The following is a 27,348-nucleotide window of genomic DNA, read 5'->3' on the forward strand; positions in this document are numbered from 1 at the left end:
CAACAGTGTACAAGGTAAGCACCTTGACCCCTGTGCTCACTCTCTCTCCAGCCCTATTTTACATTTTGATTTACATTTCGGTGGAATGGGGAATGATCACAGCTTTGAAGCCAATTTGTATTAGGGGACACAATCATGCAGCTATGTCTTTAAATGTGATTCATTTCAGGGCCACACCCAGCTGTGCTCAGGGGCAGTGCCTGGCTCTGAGCTCGGGCATCACTCCTGGTAGAGCCTAGGGGGTATCATTACACAGTGCTGGGATTCAAACCAGAGCCCCAGCTGCAGGCTGGCAAGTGTCTTAACCATTGTGCCATCTTTCTGGCCCGCACACATTCTTAGCTGTGGTGTTTGCTGAGGATCACACATCAGGCTGTCATGCTCATACATGTGCCTCAGGGCTCCCTGAGGTCTACATCCTTTCACTGTGGTGCACACATATCTGATCACCAGGGGTTTCCCCTTTCTGCTCATGACATAACTTGTTAATTCTGCTCACTGGTGAAGGGGACTACTCCTTTCTGTGTTGCCCACACACACTGACTGTGATGCAGCTAGAAATCACTTCCAGCACCTGAGTTGGCAGACAGTAGCAGTGCTGAGTCCAATAGCAGGGCTGTCTGGATTATACTCAGTTCGTGTGGGGTACCGGGGATTTGAACTCATGACCATACACTTACTAGACAGGTGCTCTAAGCCCCTGCACTATTTCTACGCACTCAAGACTTGATTCCACTTGTTGGATTCCACCCCTTAATCTGGTTCTTTGCTCCCTCTTGGAGGACCCTGGTTCAGCATGGCCCCTGCTGCTTCGTGGACTGTCACCATGGGTTGTAACTGAGGTCCATGGTAGGGGACAAACACCTTTCCCCTGAGGACAGGGTTGGGGGCAGGGTTCACTTCTACCCAATCAGGACTTGGGTTCAGGGCGCCACATGGCCAGGAGAAATCTGCGCTGGGCACTTTCTTTTCTGGAAGGACCGAGAGGGCAAACAGGCTGTCATCCAGGGACCCACTGGGCAGGTGTCATTGAGCGTGGAGGCCTGGACAAGGAAGTTGTTTCCGGGCCTCTCCTCTCCCTGGAGACCTCTTCCAGCTCTAAGCGTAACCCAAAAATCTGTATCGACTCCGGCCTGTCAGTTACTCCTCACCTTCCTCTCTTCTTCCCCAAACAAGCCATCAGGCTGCTATGACACACACCCCCTCACTGCCACACACACACACACACACACACACACACACACACACAGAGCATCTCCCACTCCACTCTTCAAAAAGTCTCCACTGAATCTGTGAGTATTTTTATTATTTTTTTTTTGCTTTGGTCTATACAAAAAAAAAAAAAAGAAAACCAATAACCAAAAAACATAAAGCATAATAATAAAACTCTGCGGGATCCCTCCCCCTTCCCCCCCCCGCTTCCCAGCACCCCCATGTGCAGGAGGTTAAGGGGAGTTAGAGACAGGAGGGGGAAGACAAAGCCCCTCACCGCACACCAGAGGGGTCAGCCAAGAGCACTTCTCAGGGGACAGCTAGTTCAGCTGTGTGGGTGTGGGGATGGGGGCATGTGGGGGGGGGAGAGGACAAGCTGTCCCCAGAGCTCCCGAGGAGGGGGCCCCGTTCAACCCTGTATCCCACAGAGATGCTGATGATGTCCTGGCGGGGGGGACCAGCTCTGTGTCTGTCTGTCTGTCTGTCTACCTCCCCACTCCCGATGGTCCCTAAACTTTACAAGAGAAGCTTTGGATTCTGGAGGTTCAGTGGTCAGGTGGGGCGATTAGTGAGAAAAATCAGATCGAGAGCAAGAACCAAGGCCTTGAGGGACCCAGGCAGTGCAGGGGGGTGCTGGGAGGCGGGGGGCTTGTGGGGGACATGATGAATGAGCCCTCGAGTCTAAAGCTTTGGTGGCCTGGCCAGGGGGTGGGAGGAGTGTGGGGTGCGGGGCCCACGGCCAGAAGAAGCAGGAGCAGACAGACCGCTGTCTCGAGCAAGGCCCTAGTGGGAGCCCTGTAGGGGCGTCTCTGCTCCCCAGTTCAGGCACTTCTGTCTCTGGGAGACCCCCTCAGAGGAGGAGGGACAGACGGGCCTGTCCCCCGAGGCGCCAGACCCATTTCCAAAGGCCCCCCGGGAGCCAAGATGCCGGGAGGAAGCTCAGCCACCACAGGCCCCGCTCTGGCCCGCCCACGAGAGGAGTCAGGGTGGGGGGAACGAGAGGGCACCCCAAGAAAGAGATCGTGGAGGGAGGGAGAGCGGCCTGCGGAGCGCCCGGGGCAACTAGGTCAGCATGTGGTCCCCGCCGGCGTAGGGGGGCCTGAGGCCGTCGCTGTAGGTGTCGATGGGGTAGTCGCCGTCCATGTCCATGTGCATCTCCAGCGGGTCCAGGGGCACGTCGCTCGAGTACATGGGGCGGTAGGTGGCGTCCATGTCTGTGGGGAGATGGCAGCTCTGGCCTCTGCCCACTGGCCACGCTCTCCCCCAGCCCCACGACAGGGGCCCTGGAGGCCACACCCCAATGCCTCTGGCCCAGAGGTGGAGGGTCTCCTGGGAACCGACCAGCCCTCCCCACCGCTCTCAGGGGCCCAGACTCCGTGTCCACTCACCATCGGCATACGGCTCGTTGATGGGGATCATGCTCTGAGCCTAGGGGGAGAGGGGGACAGAGGTCAGAGGGCAGCCAGGGAGAGGAACCCACCGCAGAAACAGAGGGTGGAGGAATGGGGTTCACAGGCAGAGGGGCACCTCCTTTCATGCTGGGGGCATCCACAGAACTGGAACAGCCTGGGGCAGGGGCGGGGAGTGGGGCAGGCGAGGGCCCAAGAATGGTGGCGGCCGAATTGCTGCCATGCTCATGGCCAGTGTCCACAGGCTCAGGACAAGCCCCTCACGCATGAGAATGAATCTGCTGAAAAACCCAGGTATGTGGGTTTTATGACTGAAATCTCCAGGCTCTCATGGAGCTGGGGATGGGCGACCTCCCCCCATCTCCCTGTTCTTCCGGGAGCCTGGCAGGCATACCCACGAACTGCCTCTGGAGCCATATAAGGTCATTAACGGCCATGATCCAGAGACTCATAAATAAATCTCAAGAGGGAGCAACAAGCTTCAGAGATGCCTCTGGCCGCAAAGTCACCATCCAGTTAAAAATTTAACTCCAGCTCTAGCAGCCTATTTAAAATTGTAGAATTCCTGGCATTCCAACATATCATACTTTATGCCACTGATGTGCCAAGAGTAGCACACCACACTTGATGGGATGGATGTAAAGTAAAAGGCAACAGATTTTTATCAAAAGGGGGGAAATATATATATATATATATATATATATATATATATATATATATATATATATATATGCACTGTATCACTGTCATCCCATTGCTCATCGATTTTCTTGAGCGGGCACCAGTAACATCTCCATTGTGAGACTTTTTGTTACTGTTTTTGGCATATCAAATATGCCATGGGTAGCTTGCCAGGCTCTGCCGTGCAGGTTCTTCAGGAGGGATGGAGGAATCAAACCCAGGTCGGCCGTGTGCAAAGCAAATGCCCTACCCGCTGTGCTATCACTTCAGTCCAGTGATCTCTTATATGAGGGCTTAATGGCTCCAAGGTGAGATACAACAATTTTCACATATTTTCCTCTAAGGAAACCCCTCTGGATCATTTTTAGCAGATTATTCACAGCAAGCAATACAAAACAAATTATTTAGGATCTGCCTTCGGGGTAAACTTGGGGTGGTGGTGGTGGGGAAAAATCAAAATAATGGTGGTGGGGGGGAAAAATAAAAAAAATCAAAATAATGGATTACCGCCATGCAATGGAATATATGATTGGAAGATTTTATATAATAAATTTTTTATAAGAGGTGGCCAGGGCTGGAGTGATAGTACAGCGGGGAGGCCTTTGCCTTGCACACTGCCTATTTCATGTCCAGCATCCCATCTGGTCCCTTGAGCACCGCCTGAGTGCCGAGGAGGAGTAACCCCTGAGCATCACCAGGTGTGACCCGAAAAGCCAAAAAAGAAAGGTTAAAAAAAAAAGGGGGGCAGGCAGGGGCACATGAGAGTTGCCTCCCCCTAATCAAATGAAATGGAAATCCAGGAAGCTAGTCGCCGGGACACCCCTGCCCGGACACTCACAGCCTCCCAGGCGGCAGGGTCGTGCTTGAAGAGCGAGTTGGTGAGCTCCACGGACACGCGCTTTCGGTAATCCGGATTCTTGTCCTCGGAGACGCGGAACAGCACAGCGGCAGCGTAGGTGGCTGCGGAGAGAGGCCAAAGTGATCAGGTGAGGGGGGAAGGGGGGAAGGGGGAGGCTGAAGGCTGGGCTGGGGGGCTGCCGGCAGCTCTGCGCACCCCCGGTGCGCACCCTCCTCCGCCCCGCACGGCCTCCATGTGCATCCTGCGGCCCCCATACCCCCTTGCCCCGTGTACGCCCAGCCCCAGTGCCCCGCGCGCCTCCCGAGTGCGCCCCGTGCGTCCCCCGCGTGCGCCCCCGCAGCCCCCCAGCCCCTCGTGGTCCCCGCGCCCCGTGCGCCCCCTCAGCCCCTCACCTGTGCCCTCGTTGTGCGAGTGCAGCAGCTCCATGAGCGGTGCCGACGCGCCCTCGGCGTCGATGGCATCAGCCGCCTCCTTGTCCTGGGCCAGCTCGCACAGCACCCCGGCCGCCACGCGCTGGATGTTCTCCACCGACGAGTACAGGAGCTGGGGGCACACGGGGCGGCGGGGTGAGCCTGGGCACGACTGCACCCCTGCCGCCAGCCCTCTGCCCTCACGCCTGGCACCCAACAGAACCAACGGGCATCCAAGAAAGGGTCAAGGAAGGGGATAGAAAACCCAAGGTTCAAGGCAAGGGCGGGAGGAGCCAGGCTGATGGGGGCCACCCCACAGCCCAGTCGGTGCTGGGGGCCTCAAGGACGGCACCCCCTGATGTTCAGGAGCCCTGTGGCGTCTTTGCTTCGGTGCCAAGGATTGAACTCAGGGCCGTAGCCAAGGCAAGTGCGCTAGCTCCAACCCAAGCCTGTTTTGTTGTCATTGTCGCTGCTCTGGGGCCACACCCAGCAGGGCTGAGGGCTTACTCCAGCCCCTACGGGGTTGGAACCGGGGTCAGCCACCTGCAAGGCACCGCATACTCTTTTGGTTTGCGATTTCCCCGCTGGCTTTGGAGTTTGGAATGTCGCCCCCTACAGGTACCGGCTCAGCGGTCACTCCTGGCTCTAGAACTCCAGAGATCTGGTGCCGGACTCAGAACCTCTGCGAACCGTCCTGCCAAACTTCCTACTTTAGTTTTTTTTCATTTGTTTACTTGTTTTTTTTTTTTTTTGGCTTTGGGGGTCACAACCGGCAGTGCTCAGGGGTTACTCCTGGCTCTGCACTCAGGAATCACTCCTTGCAGTGCTGGGGGGGGGGAGCCATATGAGACGTGCTAGTGATTGGCCACGTGAAGGCAAAAGCCCTGCCCACTGCACTGTCGGTCCCGCCCACCAGCTTCCTCTTTTAGCAGCGGGGATAAGCAGAGAAGTGGGGTGCACTCTCCTGCCCACCCGTCCCAGCTCACCTGCACAAACAGGGGGATGGTGTTGAGTCGGAAAATCTCCATGCGGTTCATGGGGTCCCGGGCCAGGATGTGCAGGGCCCCGGTGCAGCCCTCCACGATCTCCTCCATCCTCACCCCATCCTGCAGGAGAGAGGTGGGGAGGGGATGACAGGAGCCCGGAAACTGGGCCACACACACCTCCCCTCGAGACTAGCCCAGCCAGCTGGCCCTTGGCGTCAGACTCCGCTGCCATCCAGTTATATGCCCCCTGGTGGTCCACAAGGTGGTCCATGAGGACATCCTGAGCCACAGTCGCTCTGCTGGTCACTCACCGTGTAGGGCTGCTGTGTGCCCGCAGCCACGTGGCGCTGGGCATCCTGGTGGGCCTTGACCAGCAGCTGAACCAGGCGGGGGATGACCGCGGCCTCCTGCAGTGGGGCATGGTTGGCTGGGCACAGGGCTAGGTTCCTGATCAGGCCAATGGTCGCCTAGTGAGAAAAGAGACGATGATCAGGGGACATTTCCCAGGCCTCGGGAGGACCCCAAGTGCCCGGCACCATCTCTCTGCTCCCTGCACTGGAAGATCTCCAGGAGGCCACCCCCAAGCCTGTCCCTTGTTCCATAGAATCTGCGGGGCGTCAGGTCTAGCTCTCATAGCTCCTGCTAAAGAAGTCTGTTCCAGAACATTCTATCAGTCCCCTTGTCCTGAACCTGTCTCCTCTCTCTTAACCCTACCCCAGACTACATAGTCTTACTTGCTTTTCCATTTTGTTTTGGCCTTTTTTTTTTGGGGGGGGGGGGCAGGGATGGGGGCTGGAGCAGCATTTGGGCTATGTTAAGGCTTACTCCTGACTTTGTGGCTCAAGAATCGCTCCTGGTGCAGCACAGTAAACCTTATAGGTTGCCAGAGATCAATCAAGGCAAGCATCCTACCCTATGTACTATTGCTCCGACCCCTTGCTTTTATTTATTTATTTTTTGTTTGGGGGCCACCTCTGGTGGTGCCCAGGACTTACTCCTTACTCTGTGCTCAGGGATCATTTGTGGCAGGCTCGGGAGACTATATGGGGTGCCAGGGATCAAACCTGGGTCGGCCACATGTAAGGCCACCTCCCTACCCACTGTGCTGTCTCTCCAGCCGTTTGTTTTTATTTTTAACCCACATCCAGCGGTGCTCAGGGATCACTCCTGGCAGGACTCGGGGGACCATATAAGGAGCCAGGGTTCGAATCCAGGTTGGCACATGCAGGGCAAGCACCCTACCCACAACCCTTCTGACACCGTGCCTTGCTTTCCTGATTGCTTCCTGGCCCCTGATTATCAAGGAGCCTCGGCTGTGGTTGACCCCAAAGGCTCCTGCTTGGGGGTAGCCAACCAGGAGGGTGGCTTCTGGAAGAGGTGGTCTCCTGCGAACCTCCCCCTTGCGTCCCCCACCCCCCCGCAGCCCCCTCTCCCAGGGCCCACAGCTCTGGCCTCCCAGAGAGCCACAGGCCTTGCAAAGCAATTCGTCACCTCCTCTGACTCTCCAGAGAGGAAGCAGGAGGGTTGAGTTGATCACAGGGGCGATGAGGAAATGTGGGCAGGGTGGGCGAGGTCCCTTGTCACTTAGCAGCTGGGCCGGCCTGAGAACCCTCCCCACCCCACCTGGAATTGCAGCAGGGACTCAGCCAAGGAGGGGCTGAGCCCCACCCTGCTTTCTCACGGTCTCACGGTGCTGTTCTGGGTCCCACCCAGCAGAGCTCAGGGCTTATTCCTGGCGCTGTGTGCAGGGATCACTCCTGGCGGTGCCCGGGGGACCCATTTGTATGACCAGTTTTTGTTCAGGGGTCACTCTTGATGATGCCTAGGGGGACCAGATGGTGCAGGGGCTCGAGCCTCCCACGTGCAGAACGCACACTGCAGCCATCTGAGACCAGCATGATTATTCCGATACTTACGAGTAAATTATAAAAAATGTGGCCGATGCCAGCCACCCGTCCCAAGTGATCTCCCTAAAAGAAGATTCCCCCGTGGCAGACACTAAGGGTTCCCCCAAACCCTCAGTGGGCCTGGCTTTGTCTCTGAGGGCCTCCTATGGGGACAGACTCTCCCCAAGACCAGGCAGCAGAAGGCGTGGGGACACCAGTGCTCCAAGCCCACCCCACAAATCGGATTTTACATCTCCCGTGAACAACTGAGCTCAGGAGGGGAAGATTCTGGAGAGAAGGGCTGAAGGACAATGGGGAGGGCGCTTGCCCTGTACCTGGACAACCCGGGTTCGATCCCCGGATTCCCATATGATCTGAGCACTGCCAGGAATATTACTGAGTGTAGAGCCAGGGGTTAGCCCTGAGCATTGCTGGGTGTGGGCACCCCCGCAAAAAAAATCAGGAGAGAACCGAGGAGCAAGGAGACTGGGGGGGGTCTACCCTCACCCTGAGAATCTCACTTCCTGTTTGGGGTCATAGGTGAGAGGGTCCTCATTCCAGCAAATCCCCCTGACCTCGCAGTCCCTTCTGGCTGGTCTTCATCCCCTCGCCCCATCCGCCCCCTACCTACAGCCACCAGGCTCCGAGGTACCTTGACTAGCGGCCACTGGCCGGGCTGGTTGAGCAGCTTGACGATGGCCGGGATGCCATAGTTGAGGCGCACGGAGTTCTGGGCCATCTCGGCCTCCGGGTGGCGGCTGGTGAGGTGGCGCAGGGCACAGACAGCGGGCTCGGTGATGTCGTCCTTGTCCCCGGCCCGCAGGATGGCATGGATGAGCGCCTCCACACCACTGTTCTGCGTCACCAGCGTCTTGTTCTTGCTGTTGTTGCACGTCAGGTTGGACAGCGTGCCCGTGGCGCAGGTGAGCACGTTGACGTCGTCCACGCTCAGCTGGTTCACCAGGATCTTCAGCACGCTCTCCAGGCCCTCCTGTGGGGGGCAGGGGGCGTGAGGGGGCGGCTTCCGGGGCCTAGGGGAGCACGAGTCCCCGCGGCCGAGCCCCAGCGGACCCTGCCTGGGTGTGGGTGAGCATCTCTGCACCCCTCATCCTGCTAGCACCGAACTTGCTCGATGTACTTCGGACGCTAGGGGGCAGCATTTAGCGCCACCAGCTCCCAGTCAGGAGGCTGCGTTGCAGACTTGGTGGCTCAGAGAGGTTGGGGGGTCCACCCCACCAGCCCTGATACTGCCTGCCTATGAGCTTCGTGCTCCTCCTGCCACCCTCTGTCCCCTGTTGGGGTCTTTAACTCTGGGGGAGCCCTAAGGATACTAGTAGCAGGGATTGTGGAGGAGGTCACATATCCCTGAAGTTCTGCAGACCCACTTTCACGTGCCCCCTTTCTGTCTTTCACCCCCCCCCACCCCAGGGCCCAACCCCTTGGCGGTCACTCCCTAACCCAAAAGCCTCATTTCCCCCTACGGGGTGTGGCTATACATCAGAGACTCCAGATTCCTGGTTCAAATCCCAGCTCTGCCATTTTCTTTGCTCTGACCAAGGACTATTAGCCCCCAGGCCTGTGGGGGGTCCCACATTCTGCCTCCAGGCGTTGAAAGGGGGCAGGGAGGAGCCGAGGCCCTTGGTGCCTGGCAGAGCCACCAACGGGTGCTCAGGGAAATGGTAGGCGGGCAGAAGGAGGCCCAGGAGATCTGGACCGGAAACAGTTTTCTCTTCCTTTTTGTTTTTCCAGCGAAGGTGGGCTGAAAGAACCGGTCTCCTAGCTCACTACAGATCTCCACTTTCCCCACAGGTTCTGGGTCAGAACTGCTCCAGCTTAGCGCAGAAACCGGGTTTAGCAACACCCCACGCCCTCTTCCTCTAGCTCCTTGCCCAGGTAGGTCCCCTTAGGGCGTAGAGCGGTAGGGTTCAGCGTACTTCCAGGCTCGGCCGCCAGGGGGCAGCATTCAGCGCCTCCAGCTCCCGGTCGGGAGGTTGCACGCAGCCTTGGATCCCCAGGCCCCGGAGCCGCCCTTACCTGTTTGGTGGCCACGTCCGAGAGGTTGCGCAGTGTCCACAGGCAGTTCTGCACCAGGCGGGGGCTGTTGCTCGTCAGATGTTTGCCCAGAGCCTGCATCCCGCCTGGGGTGGGGGAGAGGGGTTGAGTCAGCCGCGAGGGGAGCCCCCGACCTCTAGACCGCGCCCAGGGGCGAGCCCCACACTCACCGGCCTCCACGATGGCGGGCTTATTGCTGGGACACACCGACAGCACCTTGAGCACGCGGCTGGTGGTCCAGAGCAGCTTCTCGTAGCTGTAGTTGCGCATGATCTGCACCAGCGCCTGGGGGCCGCCGTTGGCCAGGATGATGAGCTGCGGGAGAAGCGCGGGGTGTGAGCGGGAGGATGGAGGGCAGGAGCCCGGGGGACTGCAGAACTGACAGCCTGAGTGAGCTTCCGCTGCAACCTGCAGCGTTTTCGTTCCTTGTAAATAGGTCAGAACTGGGCGGAAAGGATTTGCCTGGAGGAGGAACTGAGCTGAGGCTACCCTTGGGGCAGGCAATGTGGCAACTGGAGGGAAAGCTGACAGTGACTGAAAACACACTTCCCACTCCTTGGGGGGAGCCGTGTGCCCACAGCCGTCCATACAGCGGGGGAGTGGGAAGCAATGTCGGTGCTCCCCGCAGAATGGAGTCAGGTGCCTCCACAGAATGAAAATCAATTTGCTACCAGAGAGGGTGCTTGGTTTTTTGGGGGGCGGGGGACCTTTTTTGTTTGTTTGGGTGACACGCAGCAGTTCTCGGGGCTCACTCCTGGCTCTATACTCAGGGATCACTCCTGGTGGTGCTCAGGGGACCATATGGGGTGCCAGGGTCCAAACACAGGCTGGCCACGTGTAAGACAAGCATCCTACTCGCTGTATTCTCTCTCTGGTCTCCTGCCCCCAAATTAGGGGGTCGTGTCACGCCTGGTGATGCTCAAGGGTTACTCCTGGCTCTGCACTCAGAAATCACTCCTGGCAAGGGGAAGGGGAGGAACCATATGGGATGCCAGGGATTGAACCTGGTCGGCTGTGTGCAGGGCAAATGTCTTATTCACTGTACATCCCTTCTCTGGCCAATTTTTTTTTTTTTTTTGCTTTTTTGGGTCACACCCAGCCATGCACAGGGGTTACTCCTGGCTCTGCACTCAGGAATCACTCCTGGTGGTGCTCAGGGGACCATATGGGATGCTGGGAATCGAATCTGGGTCGGCCGAGTGCAAGGCAAACGCCCTACCCGCTGTGCTATCGCTCCAGCCCCTGGCCAAGTTTTTTTTTTAAGGTCACACAGTCTGAAGTGGTATGAGGTTAGGCACTTGCCCTGAATGCAGCTGACCCTGGTCTGGTTTGGTCCCCAGCCCGGCATCCAGTCCCCCAAGCACTGCCAGGAGGGATCCTTGAGCACCACCAGGTGTGGCCCCAGCCCCCATGCAAAAAACACAAACACGGTGCCACGGTGGCGAGCCCCAGCCCCACAGGCCACCCTGCACTCCATGGCACCACGTGGTGTGACCCCCCACCACCAACCAACAACCCACAGAAGGGGGGAGATCTGGCCGCAGGCGGGGGCTGGGGGCGCCCACCTTGCTCTCCTGGTTGCCATAGGCCAGGAGCTGCAGGCAGTCCGTGGTGATGGCCAGGAACTTGGGGTTGTTCTTGTTGAGCAGAGGCACCATCTTCTGCAGCCCGTCCGCCAGACGCACGGCCATCTTGGCGCCCTCCTGGTACAGCAGCAGGTTGTGCAGCGTGGTGATGGCGTAGAACAGGACTGACTCCACGGGGGAGCTGCGGGGGGCAGGCGGCATGAGGGAGGTCCCCCTACCAGGTGGCAACACCCCCTAGCCATGGCCCTTTGCCCCTTGGCCATTTCACTGCACCGGAACTTTTCTGGGTGGATGGGGGCTGTGGAGACCTCCACCCAGGGGTACTGGCAGAGACTTCACACATGCTCTTTTTTGTGAGTGTGTTTGCTTTAGTTTGGGGGTGACACCCAGCGATGCTCAGGGTTTACTTCTGGCTTCCTGGCACTGCACACAGGAATTACTCCTGGTGATGTTTCTTGGGCTGGAACGATAGCACAGCGGTAGGGCATTCGCCTTTCACGCAGCTGACCCATGTTCGATTCCTCCGCCCCTCTCGGAGAGCCTGGCAAGCTACCGAGAGTATCGCGCCCGCACGGCAGAGCCTGGCAAGCTACCCATGGCGTATTGGATATGCCAAAAACAGTAACAACAAGTCTCACAATGAGAGACGTTACTGGTGCCCGCTCGAAAAAATCGATGAGCAACGGGATGACAGTGACAGTGACAGATGTTTCTGGGGGGCAGGGGGAGCCCCGTATGGGATGCTGAGAATTGAACCCGGGTTGGCCGCATGCAAGGCAAATGCCCTCGCCGCTGTACTATCGCTCCAATCCCATTTGCACATACTGTCCCACACACACATCCCTGCACTCCCTCCCCGACAACACTCTTCCCTTCCTTTGCGCTGGCCCAGCCCCACTCACGAGGCACCCTGGGCACGAACCCCTGCTGCTCAGAGCGCCCTGGGCCAGCCTCCACCCGGCCCGCGCCCCGAGCGCCAGCAGGGGGCGCACCTGAGCATGCGGACCAGCGCGGGGATGCCACCCGACTTGAAGATGGCCAGCAGCCCCTCGCGGTGGTGCGACAGGTTGTGCAGGATGCTGGTGGTGCAGCGGGCCGTGTCCAGGTCGCTGGTGTTCTGCATGGTGCGCACCACGGCGGCCACCAGCTGCGGGGAGCCCATTAGGGCGCGCCGCGACGCCTCCTTCTTGGACAGCTGGTTCACGATCATCGCCGCCTTGGTCACCACCACCTGCGGGGCGGCAGAGGGCACGGGCAGGTGTGAACAGGGGGCCCGGGTCACCCGTTGCTCCGCTCCCTCCTGCTCCTGGGTCACCGCGGCCCCGCCCAGCCACCCCAGGCCGGCCCCCCATGAACAGGGTCCTACTGGGTCATCGCACCCCCCTCCTCCCCGCCCTCCCCAGCGCCCCCCCTACCCCGCCCCCCCCAGCGGCCGGCCCCCACGGACCGGGTCCTCATCGTTGAGCAGCTTGGTGAGCTCGGGCAGGGCACGCGTGGCCAGCTCGGCGTCGTCCTGGTAGTTGATGAGGTGCACAATGGCCGACTTGAGCAGCTGGGACGGCTCTGCCAGGCGCTGCAGGTTGGTGCTCTGCCCGTCCACCTGCGTGGTCAGCAGCAGTGAGCTGTCCTCGCCGCTCACGCCGGGGCACATGGCCTCTCGCACCCGCTTGGCTCTGGCCGTGGTGGACATCTGATACTCCAGGTCACCTGGGGACCGAGGGACAGGGGCTGAGCCAGGGCGGCTGGTGGGGCCCTCCTCCAAGTGCAAGTGTAGTAGTGACCTGAGGTCCCTCGTTGCCTCTGCTGTGTCCACTGTACAGAGGGCACCAAGATCTCCAGCCACTGAAGTGTTCTCTTTTGTGCAGGCACTGGGGAACACCCAGCGGTAACTGGGGACCACGCAGTGCTGGAAACCAACGCCCATCCAGTGAGCTCCAGCCCTTGAAACTGTCACCCCTGCTCCGACCCCCATACTTTTAGAATTAAGTAACAGTTACGAGTGCTCTGAGGAGGCGTCCCGTGATGGCACAGGTCATTACAGAAAGGCTAGTGAGGGGCCAGAGATATAGTACAGTGGTTGGGCATTTGCCTTGCACACGGACAACCCAGGTTCGATACCCAGCATCCCATATAGCTCTCCCTGAACACCAGCAGGAGTGATTCCTGAGTGCAGAGCCAAAGTTCACCACTGAGCATTGCTGGGAGTGACCCTAAAAGCTAAAAAAAAGAAAGAAAGAAAAAGCTAGTGATTAGTCAGAGCAATCATGCAACAGGCAGGGCATTTGCCTTGCACACAGCCGATGTGGGTTCGAACCCCAGCATCCCAGATGGTCCCCCAAGCACTGCCAGGAGCAATTCCTGAGTACAGAGCAATGCTAGGTATGACTCAAAACCAAAACAAACAAAAAATGCCGTTGATTATTATTAAATGGAACAGCTGGCCCTTTCTAGGCATTTTTTGGGGTTTTTTTTAATACTAATTTTCTTATTTTTGCTGAAAGAATTCACATTCGTTTTGCTGTTTAGGGTGGGGTCCCCTCCCAGCAGTGCTCAGGGACTGTTTCCAACTCGGTGCTTGGGGGTTCCTTCCCCCAAGGAACCTTCCTGAGATGTACAGGGGTCCCACATGCCAAATACATGCAGGGTCCTTGAGCCATCACTCCCGATTCCAAGATTTAACATCTTTTGAGAACTTAGGCTGTGCCTGGCAGTGAATTAAGTGTGCGCCTTCCATCTTCCCGTTTAATCTCACAAGCCTGCGGGTTAAGTCCTGTCATTATCTCCACTTTACAGATGGGAAAACTGAGGCCTGGGAAGAGCTTCTGAGAAGCCAGGCTGGGATCTGAGCTCAGACAGCCTGACTCCAGAGCCCAGGGGCCGGCTCTGGCGCCTCCCTAACAACGAGGTGGGGTGGGATGAGACAAGCTCGGTCTCTTTTCAACCCTAAAATCTCACGATGGTAATTATACCCTCCTCCTCCCGGGAGGCGGCGGCTTCCCCATGATCTGGGCTGGCCAGCAGTGGCACACACAGATGGGAGGGGGTGCATGGGAGAGCTGTGGACTTTGGGGCTCAGGAGGTGTGCTCTTGGCTCAACCTGCAAGTGCGACCCCCAGTGGGTGCCCAGGGGCCCCAGGACTGTCCCTGCTGGAGCAGTCCGAGGAGAGAGCGCCCCACGCCCCAATGCTAGCCCTGTACAGAGACAGAGCTGTGGGCACCCCCCGATGTTTAGGGCCCTGGAGGCCTTCGTGGACCAGAGTCCCAAAGCCCCTACATGCTTCTGCCTGGAGAGGCGGGGACCTGGCTGGGGCTTCCCCAGCCCCGATGGAGCCCCAGAGTCGGGGTGTTTCTCCACCAGAGCCTACGTGTTGTCTTTATCTTGAAAGGGGGTGCTCCCGAGCAGTGCTCCGGGACCCCAGGGCCATTCCCTGCTGTACTGGATGGTGCATTGCTCTGGCCGAGCTGTGCTGAGGACCACTAGGGCAACACCCCGTGGTTCTCAGGAGGCCAGGCCGTGCGGAGGATGGAACTGGCGCCTCCTACAAACAAGGCACCCGCCCAGCCCTTTACAGTGCAGCCCCTGACCCTACCAGAGGGCAGCACCAGAATCAGCCTCCATTCCCCCCGCCCCCCCAGCAGACCCGGGGCTCCTGGTCTGAGGCTTCACTTCCAGGGGCTGGGCTCCTGGAATGAAGGGCAATGCTGTGCTTTCTCCACACCCCCGGCTCCCCAGAGCCCTGACTCCCCCTGGAAATTCACAGAACAAAACTCTGCCTCTTCCTCCTCGGCTGTGGCACCCTGAGGCCAGAGCCTCTCCATTCTAGAGGTGCCCAGGGAGAAAACGGCCTCCTCCCTCGGGCTGGGTGGGTCCGGATGCGTGTGAACTTTCCTCCCTCCTCAGACTGGGTAGGTCTCTAAGGGCAATCACTGTGCGTCCTCAGTCAGGCTGGGTGTGTCTCTAAGAGAAAGAGTTGTGTCTCTTCTCTCAAGCTGGGTGGGACTCTCAGAGTAAGAGCTGTGCCTCCTCCCTCAGACTGGGTGGGGCTTTTAGAGTAAGAGCTGTGCCTTTCCCTCAGACCAGATGACTAGATGGGTTTCTAAGAGTAAGAACCATGCCTCCCCTGTCAGACTGGGTGGATCTCTAGGATGAGGAGCTGTGCCTCCCCCCTCAGACTAGCATTTAAGAACAAATGCTGTCTCCCCTCTTAGATTAGAAGCCCCCAAATATAAGCCTCTCCCTTCCCTGGCCTCCCTCCAGAGCCCAGCCTGGTTTTCTATGGGCACATTCCCATGCAGGGGGCAGGGGAGGGGGACGGACCCCCACCTTGGCTCTGGGGCACCCCCTGGGTGTACGTCGTGGTCTTCTTGACCGTGTACTGGCGCCCGCAGGCCTCCTCCTCGTCCATGATGCCCTTGCTGCAGACGGAGGGCACGCAGGTGTTGGCGCCCGAGTGGATGCCCGAGTCGTAGGTGTAGGTCTGCTGCCACTCGGTCACCTTGATGGGCTGTTCGATCAGGTTCATCACCTCCATGGCGGCTGCGGGGACACCAAGGGGGGAGCCGGAAGTCAGCGGGGACCTCCCTGCCAGTCACCCACAACCCCGAGGCCCCAGGAAGCGAAGTTGGGGGGCAAACACGTGCCCTGGTGTTTGTGGCGTCCCAAGGAGCTGGGGCAGGTGAGTCCCGGGCTGGCCACCCCCACTTCCGGTCCAGCGTGGAGGGGGGACAGTAAAAGGTCAGCTGCGCAAGCCCCCCGTCCCCTGACTGCCTGCTGGCCCCGCTGGACTTTCCCCAGGTCCTGCAGACCCACCCCCACCCCTTGGTGCTCCCTGGGAACGGGGAGCCGCACCCAGCCAGGGCAGGAAACGGGGCGGGGCAGGAAGCAGTCTGACAGGTTTCCCGGGAGTCTGAGACCCTGGGAGGCAGGGCTGGATCTCCTTTCCTGAGCTTGGGGTGGGGTCACCAGGGGGCCCCAGAGGCCCTGACTCCCCCCACCCCGGCCTCCAGCACCCCAGCCCCAAGGAGCTTTTCGCAGAATTTGGGCCCCCCGCAAATAGTTTTTAGCCCCTTCGTTCACATCTCCCAAGGCCTCAGGTGTCCTCATCTGTAAAACAGGGCACCCCACACCCCTTTCTCTCGAAGGCCACTGTGGGGAGTCGGTGTCTCTGCCCCTGCAGCACCCCCCTCTCTCTGGCAGAGACTTGGGGTCCGTGAAGAGCTGAGCTGCCCCTGTGCGGGGCGGGAAGCGCCCACTGGTTCCCTCCCCGCAGCCAGGAACCTCGGGGACAGATTTCAAAGCTCCAGCTCTGCTCCCTTCCTTACACCAGGGGAAACTGAGGGCACAGCAGAGAGAGGGCGGGGTGGGGGGCCCAAGGCCAGATTGGGCAGCAGTTGTGGGGTCCCCTGAGTAGACCCCTCATCACCCAGCAGGCACAGAGGTGACCACCCCACCCTGTGAGCGGCCTCTAAGCAGGCAGACCCCAGGCGGGACCCCCAAAGGCTGGCCAGAAGCACCCCACACCTCAAACCCCTTCACTCTAGGCTGGAGGTACAGACGAGGGTGGGGTGCAGCCTGCCCCCTCCCAGATCCCCCCCCCAGAAGGAGGCGGGACAGGCAGGTCTCAGCCTTTTATGGTGACGCCAGCCAGTGCCAGCTCCTCCTCTGCCCCGGGGCACCCTTGGAACAGGCCAGGGCAGGAGACAGCCCCCCTCCACCCACCCCTCCTGCAGCACTGTGAGCCGTGAGTCAGAGTTTCGGACTAGACTGATCACTGGGGAACACCCTCCGCGGGCTCGGGGCTGCCCGGAGCGCCTGCAACCCCTAACACTGACCAATGCCACCCACAGCTGCCATTCTGGCCCCCAAGGGTGGGAGGGGAGAGGGAGAGAGAGCGGCTGGCGGCTGCCATAGACCCGGGCGAGGGAAGCAGGCAGGGGAGAGGGTCTGGGGTTCCCGTACCACGTCTGTGTGATCCAACAGCTCCTGCCCTGACCAGTGCAGGACGCCCCTCCCCATTCTGCCTGAACGGGGATCTCCCTGCTGAGCAGGACAGACCGTGGGCACCCCCCGTCTTGACACATCTGAAGGGGACACCAAGGTTAGGACTGGCCGGGAGAGGGGGGCGGTGAATGGCTCAGCTGGTCCCTCACCTGCCCAGGTGATGCCAAGAGAAACAGGGCTGAAACGCTGCCCAGAGCGGGACAGAGGCCACCCCACCTGGAGGGCACGAGGCCCATGAGGGGAAGCCCAGCTGCCTGGACCTGCAGAGGCTGTCCTGCCCCCGGGGGCCAGACCCAGGCGAGGAGACAGCTCCACGGGGAGACCACAGCAGCCTCTGAGCCCAGCCAGGGGCCCTTTCTGAGTGGGGCCCCGAGAGAGGGCCAGACAGCCCGAGGCAGGGGTGAGGGGGTGCCACGCCGTGGAACTCAGCTGCCCGAGACTCGTGTCCCTGGGCGCTGACTACAGAGCGTGGACGTGGACGCCAGGGGCCCAGGGGCCCCAGGACAGGGCAGAGACGGCTAAGGGGGCGCGCTCAGAGCTGGCGGCCAGCTCCGAGAGGCCAGAGCCTGGGCAGAGCACCTGGGCGGGGCAGGCTCCTGGGGAGGCTGGAGGCGCCCAGGAAATTCCCCCTCAAATGCTGGTGCAGCAGATCCCGGCGGGAAAGGGCCGCACCCAGCTGGACCTGGACCCTGGGCGGCGGCGGCGGCGCCGGCCCCTGCGTGGAGCCGGGTGGAAGAGGGCAGATAGACGCGGCCCTGCCCAGCACCCTGGGTGGACGGCAGAGCCAGACACGGGCCGGACGGGCGGGCGGCTGCAGAGCTGAATGGGGCGCCTTTGTCTGGCAGGCAGGCTCCATTGTTGGCAGGCCTGGAGGGAAAAGTCAACTCCGAGAAGGGGGGGAAGGAGGGGCACTGAGCAGGGCACAGGAAGAGGGGGGACAGAATCTGGGGCGGGGGCCTGGGCAGGAACCTTCCGGGCCTGCAGGAAGCCTGCTTTGGGCCAGCTCTGTCCTTCATCCCCTTTTCCACCTGGGCCCTGCAGACCCACCCCCCCGCCTCCCCACCCCGGGCGGGCACGGGCACCCTGACTCCGAGACTGTCCCCCCCGAAGAGCCTGGCTCCGTCCGGATGGGAACCAGGATGTGCACCTGGGCCAGGCGTGTGGTTCAAGCCGTGGGCCCCGCCTGCCACGTTCGAGGCCCCGAGTTTGGTCTGTTCTTGCACCACACGGTCCCACCCCACAAACACCCCAACACCCCAGAAGTGGCTCCTATTAAAAAACAACAGATTGAAGAAGGCCAGGGCAATAGTACAGCGGGCCGGGCGCTGGCCTTGTCTGCCGCCAATCCTTGTTCAGTTCAATCCCTGGCCCTGAGCATTGCTGGATGTAGCCCTCCCGCCCCCCAACCAACCATACAACACAAATAAATAAGTAAATAAATAAAAAATGGGGCCAGGGACATGGCTGAATGGGATGGAGGACATGCTCTGCACGTGGGACCCCAGGTTCCATTCCAAGCTTTGCACCATTAGCCATGACACACAACCCCCCCCCCCAAAAAAAAGGACAGTACCAGGAGTAGCCTCCAAGCACTAAAAAAATAAATAACACTTCCTGAAGAGCTAGTTAGTATGGGGGTTACGGTCATTTCCTTCCGCGCCCCGTTTCTGGTTTGACTCCAGCACCACATATGGTCCCCCAAGCACCTCCAAGGGTCACTCCTGAGCACAGAGCCAGGAATAGCCCTTGAGCGCCACCCGTTATCACCTAAGACCCCGAAAGTGTTAAAAATAACTCCCGCAGACACCCACGGGGACGGGTGCTGAGCGCTGCAGGCACCTGGGCTGGCGCCAGCACGTGGACGTGGGTCTCCTGAGACACGCCGGGGGAGCAGAGTGTGGGAGCAAGGGAGGGCTCCGTCAGCCCCCCACTGTCCACTGTCTGAGTGCTCCCGGGCAGGCGGCTGGACGTTCTCCAGCGAAGGAGCGCCGTGGTCCTTGCTTCTGTTCTAACCTTGCTGGACAGGAGCGGCCGGGCTCCTGCACCTCTATCAGGGCAGGGGGAAATGGCAGCAACGGCCAGCACAGACGGGGATGTCGGTCAGCCTGGGGGCACTCAGGACCCAGCGAAAACCCAGGCGCCCTCTCCTGTCTCTGCGAACAAGGAGCTACCTCCAGCCAGGCTAGACCCTGACCCCCCCCACCCCTGTGGGGAGTGAGGGGTCCTGTCCCCAGCTGTGTGCTGAGGCTCACAATCAGACATGGACATTCTCCTCTCAGCAGCCCCAGGACCCCTCTCCCACCTCCTCCCTCTCCCCTGTGGCCCCGCCACCCCCAAGCACAGATGGAAACAAACTCGAGCAAAGCCCAGGACTGACCTCAAGTGCTTCCCTTGTGAGCTCTGCCTCCCCCATCAGACTGGGGCTTCCCCCACCTAGGCCTCTTCCCTCAGACTGGTGGCTCCAGGAGGACACCTCTGTGGCCTAGAGTTTCCTTGGCAGGTGCTGGGGCCTCCCCCATCAGACGGTCACTCCCCTGGGGTGGTGCGGGGTCAGGGCCCGGGGGACAGGAGAAGACAGAAGCCCATGCTGGGCGTCCGGAGGAAGGCCCCTCACTTCCGGCCTGGAGGAGAGCCCGGGCAGCCGCTGTGGACTGGACGGGCCAGGAGGCGCGGGGTCGGGCCAACCCAGCTGCTGTTTGTTTTCCACTTTCTGGGCTCCATCCCAAAGCAAACAAACCAGGGTGGGAAAACAAAGGGGACCCGAGGGGCAGGAAATGTCCCTCTCTGTGGCCCTAGCCCTGGGACCTCCAGGCTCCCTTGGAAAAGACGAGGGCTGGGGCCCCTTTTCCCATAGGCGCCCCCAAACCGGGACTCCTGGGCCTGGAAAAACACTTGACCCCACCTCAGGAAGCAAACGCAAAGGGCTGATGCGAACAGAGGCGCCTCCCCACCCCACTGGCCCCGGAGAGCCGGAGGAGCCCCCAGAGGGGGGGGATCTCCACCTAGGGGTGCAGCTAAGCCCCACAGGGTTTCATGTTATCAGACTTTTCGGCGCCCTGAACAGCCTCCGCTGAGAGAAGTGACATTTGGACCAAGGTTCGGTTCCACTTGTTTCTTGTATACAGAGCATGAGGTCATCAAGTGGGACGCTGCACAGCAAGACGATACCAGGAGCAGAGGCGGGGAAAGAGACATACGGTTCCTTCCTTCCTTTCCTCCCTCCCTTCCTTCCCTCTGTCTTTTTTGCAGGGACCTGGGATCGAACCCTGAGCCTCGTGCAAGGAAGTCATGCGCTCCAGGCTGAGTTATATCCCTGCCCCTCCACAAAGTAAGATCAAGCTCTAGCTTTTCTTTTTCTTGCCTCAACAAAGTAGAAATATTTTTTTTTTCTACATCCCACTGTTCAGGGCCCAAGAGAGAATATAGTCGGCAGGGCATGTGCCTTACATGCAGACCAACCAGGTTCGATCCCTGGCACCACATACAGTTGGTCCTGAGTCCTGAGTCCTAAGTACACCTGGGTGCGTCCCCCACAAATAAATCAATATCACTGGGCAGGTGCTTGTGTTTTTAACACCAATCAGCTGTGATTTGGAGGGAGGCTATACCCAGTGGTACTCAGAGGCTATAACTCGATGCTCTGTAGTGACTTTTGCAAGTGCTCAAGGGACCCTTCGGGGCTGGGATAACCTGCTGAACTATCTCTCCTGACCCAGGTTTTTTTTTTTACTTCTTTTCTTCTTTTTTTTTGGGGGGGAGGGCGTGCAAGACAAATGCCCTACCCACTGTGCTATTGCTCCAGCCTCCCCAGATTATTTTTTTTGGGGGGTGTACACCCAGAAATGCTCAGGGCTTACTCCTCACTCTGTGCTCAGGGCTCGCTCCTAGCAGGGCTTGGGGGGACCATACTGGGTGCCGGGGATCAAACCTGGGTCAGCCACATGCAAGGCAAGAGCCTTCCCCACTTTACTACCTCACTGGCTCACTTTTACAATCAAGAGAGAAAGACAAGGGCTGGAGTGATAACACAGCGGGGAGGGCGTTTATCTTGCACGCGGCTGACCCGGGTTCGATTCTCAGTGTCTCATATGGTCCCCTGAGCACCGTCAGGAGTAATTCCTGAGTGCATGAGCCAGGAGTAACCCCTGAGCATCGCCAGGTGTGACCCAAAAAAGAAAAAAAAAGAGAGAGAGAGAGAGAGAAGAACAAATATTGTGTCCAGCTCCCTCTTCACCCTCAGCTGAGCTGCATATCCACTGCTTTGTCCATCCCCCGCTATCCCTCCTGACCAGAGACAGGGAAAACCAGGTGTGTCGCCACTGTGTGGGTCACAGGAAGACAAGCTTCTCCCCTTGACCCCAGGGAGCCCTCTCGGAGCTTTCTCCCCAGGCCCGGCCGGTGGTGGCTGGGCAAAGAAGGCTCAGGGTCCCGCCATCAGGACAGAGCCCTGGTGACCAGCCTCGTCATTCAACTCCACCTACAGGGTCCCGGCCAGCCGCTCATGTACCCTACCCCTCCCGGGCCAGGTCTTGGCTTCCCCCAGGGTGCCCGGCGGATCTTGGGCTCACAGATGGCCACCCTGCTGTTCGCCTTGCTTCATCGTGTTCAAACAGGAGCTCACAGGAAGTCCCTCCTCCTACCGGGCCTGAGCGTGTCAGTCCCCAGTTCTGGCCCTGGGGGGGGGGGGGATGGGGACCTGTGAGCACAGGCGCTCCTGGGACGAGCCACCGGCCCTGGGGTCATGTTCTTCCTGCTCTCAGGGGCCCCTCAGCCTGTTCTTCCGCAAGGTCAGTGCCCTCATGCCTGGGGCCCCTGCCTAACCTGGGGGGTCCGGAAGTCCAGGGCTGACAGGCTCCGTCCTCAGGACCTGCACAGGAGCCCCAGCCCAGGCCCGTTCTGGTATCCTCGATACCAGAGCCAGGCAGGCCGGGGAGGCCAGTGACACTGGCCCTTTCTGGAAGAGCAACGCCCTGGCTGGCCCTACCCTGTGTCCCCAAAAAGGCCTTCCTGGAGGCTGAAAACCACTCCTGTCAGCCCCCAGACTCGGGGCCCCAGGGCAGGACTGAGCCAGCCAGCTCCCGACCAGGAGCGGCCGGGCAGCACCGACTGGTACAATCCAGTCCGACCACGGCCTTTTCTCTGCCCCCTCCCTAAGCAGCCTCCCCTCCCCCGCCCCCACCCCCCATGATCCTGGCACAGCCCCCCCTCCCCCCCCCCCACAGAGCAGGCAGGACAAGCCTAGAACAGCCGGGGGTCCTGCCTGCCTGGCTTCTTCCAGAAGGCGTCTGGGCCCCTGCCCTGCCCTGTCCTCCCCCCTGACCTCCTAAGGCTTCCACTTTGGGGCACAGGCCCCCCCTCCACCAGGCGCAGGCACCCCAGCCGCGGGGGAGGCCAGACCATGAGTCACTTCCACCTGACCAAACTGCCCCCCTCCTCACCACCCCCACATACCTTCCTGTGTGCTGAGTTCTCCCCAGCTTCCCAAGCCAGGAGCTCAAAAATGAGGGGGGTGGGGACAGAAACATTCTTCCCAGTCACCCTGGGTGGACCCAGCCGGACAGACTTGGGGCTTGGAGCTCGTGGACCCTCAGCCTTCTGGAACCAGCCTTGGGCAGCCCTGGGCAGTGTTTGGGCCTGTTGAGGTTTCAGCGTGCTTATCTGGAGAATAGGGTTATCTGCAACTCTAGGCTGCTCAGAATTCCAGGAAAGGGTTGAGGCAAGTGCCTGATTTGGGTGCTAGGAAGATAGCTTTGCATACAGGCAGCCCAGGCACCTCATGGTCCCCCCAGCACTGCCCGAGCCTGGGGCACAGAGCTAAACAGCCCCGTCAACAGTGCATATTAAGTGAGAGAGAGAGAGAGAGAGAGAGAGAGAGAGAGGAAGGGAAAAAGAAGGAAAGAAGAAAGAAAGAAAGAAAGAAAGAAAGAAAGAAAGAAAGAAAGAAAGAAAGAAAGAAAGAAAGAAAGAAAGAAAGAAAGAAAGAAAGAAAGAAAGAAAGAAAGAAAGAAAGAAAGAAAGAGAAAGGAAGAAGGAAGGAAGGAAGGAAGGAAGGAGGGAGGAAGGAGGGAGGGAGGGAGGGAGGAAGGGAGGGAAGGAAGGAGGGAAGGAGGGAAGGAGGGGAGAAGGGAGGAGGGAGGAGGGGAGGAAGGAGGGGAGGAGAGGAGGAAGGAAGAAAGGAGGGGAGGAGAGGAGAGAAGAGAAGGGAAGGAAAAGGAAAGGAGGGAAAGGAAAGGACAAAAGAAAGTGGTGTTTTAGGAAAAGTTTCCCTGCTATTTAAGTTACTCCTTACCAAATACTCACTAGCTATGTCAGTATTGCCCTGGGTTTGTTTGGGGCCTCTGTGATGGTCAGGGGTTGATGCTGGGCTGGTCACACCTGGTGGAGCTAGGGGGCCCTGTGGGACCAGGACAGAACTCAGGACGCAGGCAGGGTCACTAGTCTCCTTTGCTAAAGAGATCACTGAGGCTCAGAGAAGTGAAGTGACTTGATTGAGGCCACATAAGGGATGATGTGAGACGCATCTTTTTCCTCCCCCCTCTCCCCCCCCAGGTCCCAGGAAAGGCCCCAGGGCCTCACAGGTACCAGATGGGCGCTTTACTGCTACCCTACGTGGGCTTAATGTCCAGCCCAGGCTAAGCCCGAATCCCTGCACTCAAACGCCCCCCTGCACCAGTTCAGTCTGAGGGAGACCCCATCCCGGGCTAAAGAAAGACCCTCTCTCAGAAAAGGAAGCCGCCCACCCATAGGCCCCCTGGCGGCCCAGACTGACCCTGTCCCACCTGCTTTCCCTGGGCCCAGGAGGGCTAGGACGGACGGGGAGGAGCCGGGTGCAGGGGTGGGGCTGGGGGAGAAGCCGGCCCAGGTCACCCAGGCTGGGTGTGATCTGGCTATATGGGTGACTAATGGGTTCCTACCTGGTTCCCACCCTGGGCCTCCCATCCCGGAAGCAGCTGCCTTCCCAGGCACCTCCAGCAATGCTTCCTCGGTATTATCTTTTCATCAGGCCCACAAAGCAGATTAGCAAAACTAATCATCTCGAAGGTGCTGTAATTACAACGCCTCCCCTCCTCCACCCTGGCCCGAGAAGAGAAAAAACAGGTTGTTTTCCCCCAAAATCCCAAGCCCTCATGGCTCCCCGGAGGAGGGGACAGGGCAGGGGAGGGACACAGAGTTCCTTCCAGATCACTCCATGGAGGGGGCTTTCCTCCCACCGCACCACTCACATCTGCATATGCCAGATTCGAGGGCCAGAGGGTCTTCCCAAGAGTTGGGCAAAGGAGCCCAATTCTCACCTTCTCACCCCTTCATCTTCCTTTCACTAAGGGAGAACCCAGCCCTTCTGGGCTCAAGTACTGGTACAAAGATCCACTGCACCAAGGGATCTTGTGTGTGTGAGGCCCCGGGTTCCATTCCCTGCAACCCCTTGGAGAAAATAAATAAAATAAAATAATCCCACAACAGTGTTGAAACCTGGGTGAGAGCTGCTCCCAGTCCCTCTGGGGTGACTCTTAGGAAATTCGGAGGGGCTAGTAGAGCTGTGCCTGGACAACCCCAGCCCCCCACTTTCCCTACCTACCCTCAGGGAGGGAGTGGGTGGGGCGAGCATTCCACAAGGAAAGCATCTTCCTAATTCCAAAGACTCTTCTGCCTCCATGACCGACCAGTTCAAGACCTGAGGCTTGGGAGATTGCAAGGAGCCGGGAAGCCAGCGGTGCTCTTTGCCCCCCCCACACACCCCACCCCCCGCACTGCCCCACCCCCATTCCTGGGGAGGGGGCAGAGCTTGGGAGAGAGTCTCTGGCGGGGCTCCCAGCAAGGGGGTGTGGTGGTCCCCGGAGGCAGGAAGAGAAGGAAGAAGCTGCTTCCCTTTTCGGTCCAGCCAGCGGCCCCTCCCCACCTTGGGCCCCAGGAGCCCAACAAACAGGATAGAGGTGGGGGCAGGAAGCACTGGGCACTGGGCCAGACAGAGCGCAATCGGGCTCGGGGACGGGGACCCTTGAGCCTGGGGAGAGGGTGGGCAGAAACAGGAGCGCCCTCACCCCCTCCCCAGAAAGGCGCCCTGATTCCTACTTCCTCCTGGAAAGTTTGTTTGGGGTCATTTCCCCGACAATAGGCGACTAGAGGAGGGCTAGATGTTTCCCCATCAACAGGCAGAAGGCAGAAGCTGCTGGCGACGGCTCCCACCCGCGCATCCTCCGCCGCCGGAGCTCAGTCCCCGCGCGGGTGCGGGACCCCAGCTGCGCGCGAGCCTCGCCAACCCGGCCCGGCACCCCTTTCCCCACCTCCGCGGGGGGTAGAGCCCGAGCAGTGGCCGGTGACGCCGCAGGTTCCGGGGCTCCGGGCGCCTCGCCCCTCCGAGCGCTCACCTGCTCCGCAGGTGGGGCCCGCGTCGCTGGGAAAATGTGCAACTCGGCCCCCACAGTTGGGCAAGGCGGGCGCAGACAATAGGGCCCCACCCAGGCCTGGGGGAGGAGGGAGGGAGGGAAAGCTTGGATGACGCGTGAGGTGGGGTGCGGGTGGCCCCGAAGAGACCTGCGGCGGCAAGCTTTTCCGAACAGTCCGTTCCCCGATGCGCAGTGCGCCCCGGGACGCGGGCGAAGCGGGTGCAAGTCTCCCCCCTCCGACGCCCCGCCAGCCCAGGGCGGGAGTCAGAGACGCGGAGGCGTCGGGCGGGCTCGGGGGAAGAAGTGACCCCCCGCAGGCACCTGGCCCCCGCCAGGCTCCTCCCCCGCCCCTGTCAAATCTCAGGCTCGCCGAGCCCCCTAAGTGCGCTCAGCCCCAACTTCGCGCCCCCCGCGCGGCGGCGCGCCCCCTGCCGCCGGTGCAGGGCAGCGCGCGCCCTGGCACCCGCCCTCACCTGCCCGGAGCCCGCACCGACCGGCCTCTCTGCCCCTCGCCGCCCTGCCCGCCTGCCCTCGCGCCGGCGAAACCTGCCCCGATCGTCCGCACCTGCTGGTGGATCCGGGCCGGGCTTGGGTAAGGGATCGGGCCGGGCTGGGAGCCGGCGCGGGCAGCGAATTGGGCTCGGCGCGCTCGGGCGGCGGCTGCTCCGGACTCTGGCCAAGGCAGCAACTCAGTAACCGAACAAAAGGCGAAGGGACCTGACAGCCAAGCCACGCCCCTCGGGCCCCGAAGCTCCGCCCCTGGGGAGACGCCCACCCGCGAGCGCGGGCTCATTGGCCGCCCCTCCTGACTGTCCCACTGGGAGGCGGAGCCTCGCTCCCAGTCCCCTTCTGCCCCGCCGCCTCTGTTTATCCGCTGGCCATTGGCCCCAGGGACCGCCAGTCGGCTCTGGGGACGGCCTCCAACTTGAGGTTCCATCCGAACTCTGCACCTATTGGCAGAGAGAAAGTTACTTCCTCCTGATTGGGAAAGAAACTGTCAGTAGGACTCAAGAAAGAGCCAATAGAAGGGACGGGGTGTGTCTTGCCCCACCCTAACTAGGAGCAGGTAAGACTCTGTACTCTCCCTTCCCCCTACCTGTCCAACAGGTGACTCAGGGGGCGCCGTGGGAAAGGACAGACGCCCTCACCGGCCAGCCAACTCAGCGTCAGGCACGATGCTTCTTCAGGCTTATTCACCCATGCCGCAAAGTGGTGATAACATATTTGTAGAGCATTTCATAGGCTTTTTTGCTAAGTGGGATCGTCCCCTCCCCCACAAAACAGATGCTTTTGGAATTTAGAATTAGGAAACCTGAGTCTGGGTTCTGCCACAAGATCTATGTGGTTTTAAGGTCACTTAGTTCAACGTTTACCTTGCTTCTCCAAATGGGTGCATTATCTACATCTCTCCCAGAAGTGTTTGAGGAAACAAATGAAGTAGAAGTTTGGGAAATCACTTGAACAATCACCAAATGTGCAAACTTAAATTAATAAAGTGGAATTTAAAACCTATTCTCCTGACTTTTCTGAAAAATTGTTAGGACAATAAAATAATTTTTTTTAAGTTTTTGGGCCACATCCGGTGATGCTCAGAGATTACTCCTGGCTCTGAGCTGAGGAATTACTCCTAGTGATACTCAGGGGGACCATATACAATGCTGGAATTGAATCTGGGTCTATCATGTGTGAGGTCAACCCTCTACCCTCTGTACTATCTCTCTAGCCCCAAAATGATCTAATTTTAAAGATGAAGAAACTGAGGTTCAGGGATATCACAAAGCATGAAGTGGCATATTCCAAACTAGGACCCCCATTATTCTAATTTCAAGACCCACTGAACCACATGTCCTTCTGGTGGAATAACAGCAAAGACATAAAATGT

General features: G+C 59.6%; 1 protein-coding gene across 2 annotated transcripts; it reads right to left on the reverse strand.

Annotated features, from left to right (window-relative positions):
• Nucleotides 1–1,333: 1,333 nt before the first annotated feature.
• JUP (junction plakoglobin) lies at nucleotides 1,334–26,165 on the reverse strand. Of its 2 annotated transcripts, none has more exons than XM_055132434.1 (14): nucleotides 19,460–19,618; nucleotides 15,406–15,618; nucleotides 12,529–12,788; nucleotides 12,074–12,312; nucleotides 11,061–11,262; nucleotides 9,666–9,810; nucleotides 9,478–9,581; nucleotides 8,096–8,434; nucleotides 5,869–6,024; nucleotides 5,558–5,677; nucleotides 4,554–4,704; nucleotides 4,141–4,262; nucleotides 2,601–2,640; nucleotides 1,334–2,426 (listed from the first exon to the last, which is right to left on the reverse strand). In XM_055132434.1, the coding sequence occupies exons 2-14, from the start codon at nucleotides 15,611–15,613 to the stop codon at nucleotides 2,275–2,277; spliced, it is 2,238 nt and encodes a 745-aa protein (XP_054988409.1). In that variant the 5' UTR covers nucleotides 15,614–15,618; nucleotides 19,460–19,618; the 3' UTR covers nucleotides 1,334–2,274. The 2 variants fall into 2 exon arrangements, with proteins under 2 accessions (XP_054988409.1, XP_054988408.1); XM_055132433.1 differs by lacking the exon at nucleotides 19,460–19,618 and adding an exon at nucleotides 26,032–26,165 and having other exon boundaries at nucleotides 1,335–2,426.
• Between the last annotated feature and the right edge of the window lie 1,183 nt (nucleotides 26,166–27,348).

Source organism: Sorex araneus, chromosome 3, assembly GCF_027595985.1.
Source record: "Sorex araneus isolate mSorAra2 chromosome 3, mSorAra2.pri, whole genome shotgun sequence".
Lineage (NCBI taxonomy): Eukaryota > Metazoa > Chordata > Mammalia > Eulipotyphla > Soricidae > Sorex > Sorex araneus.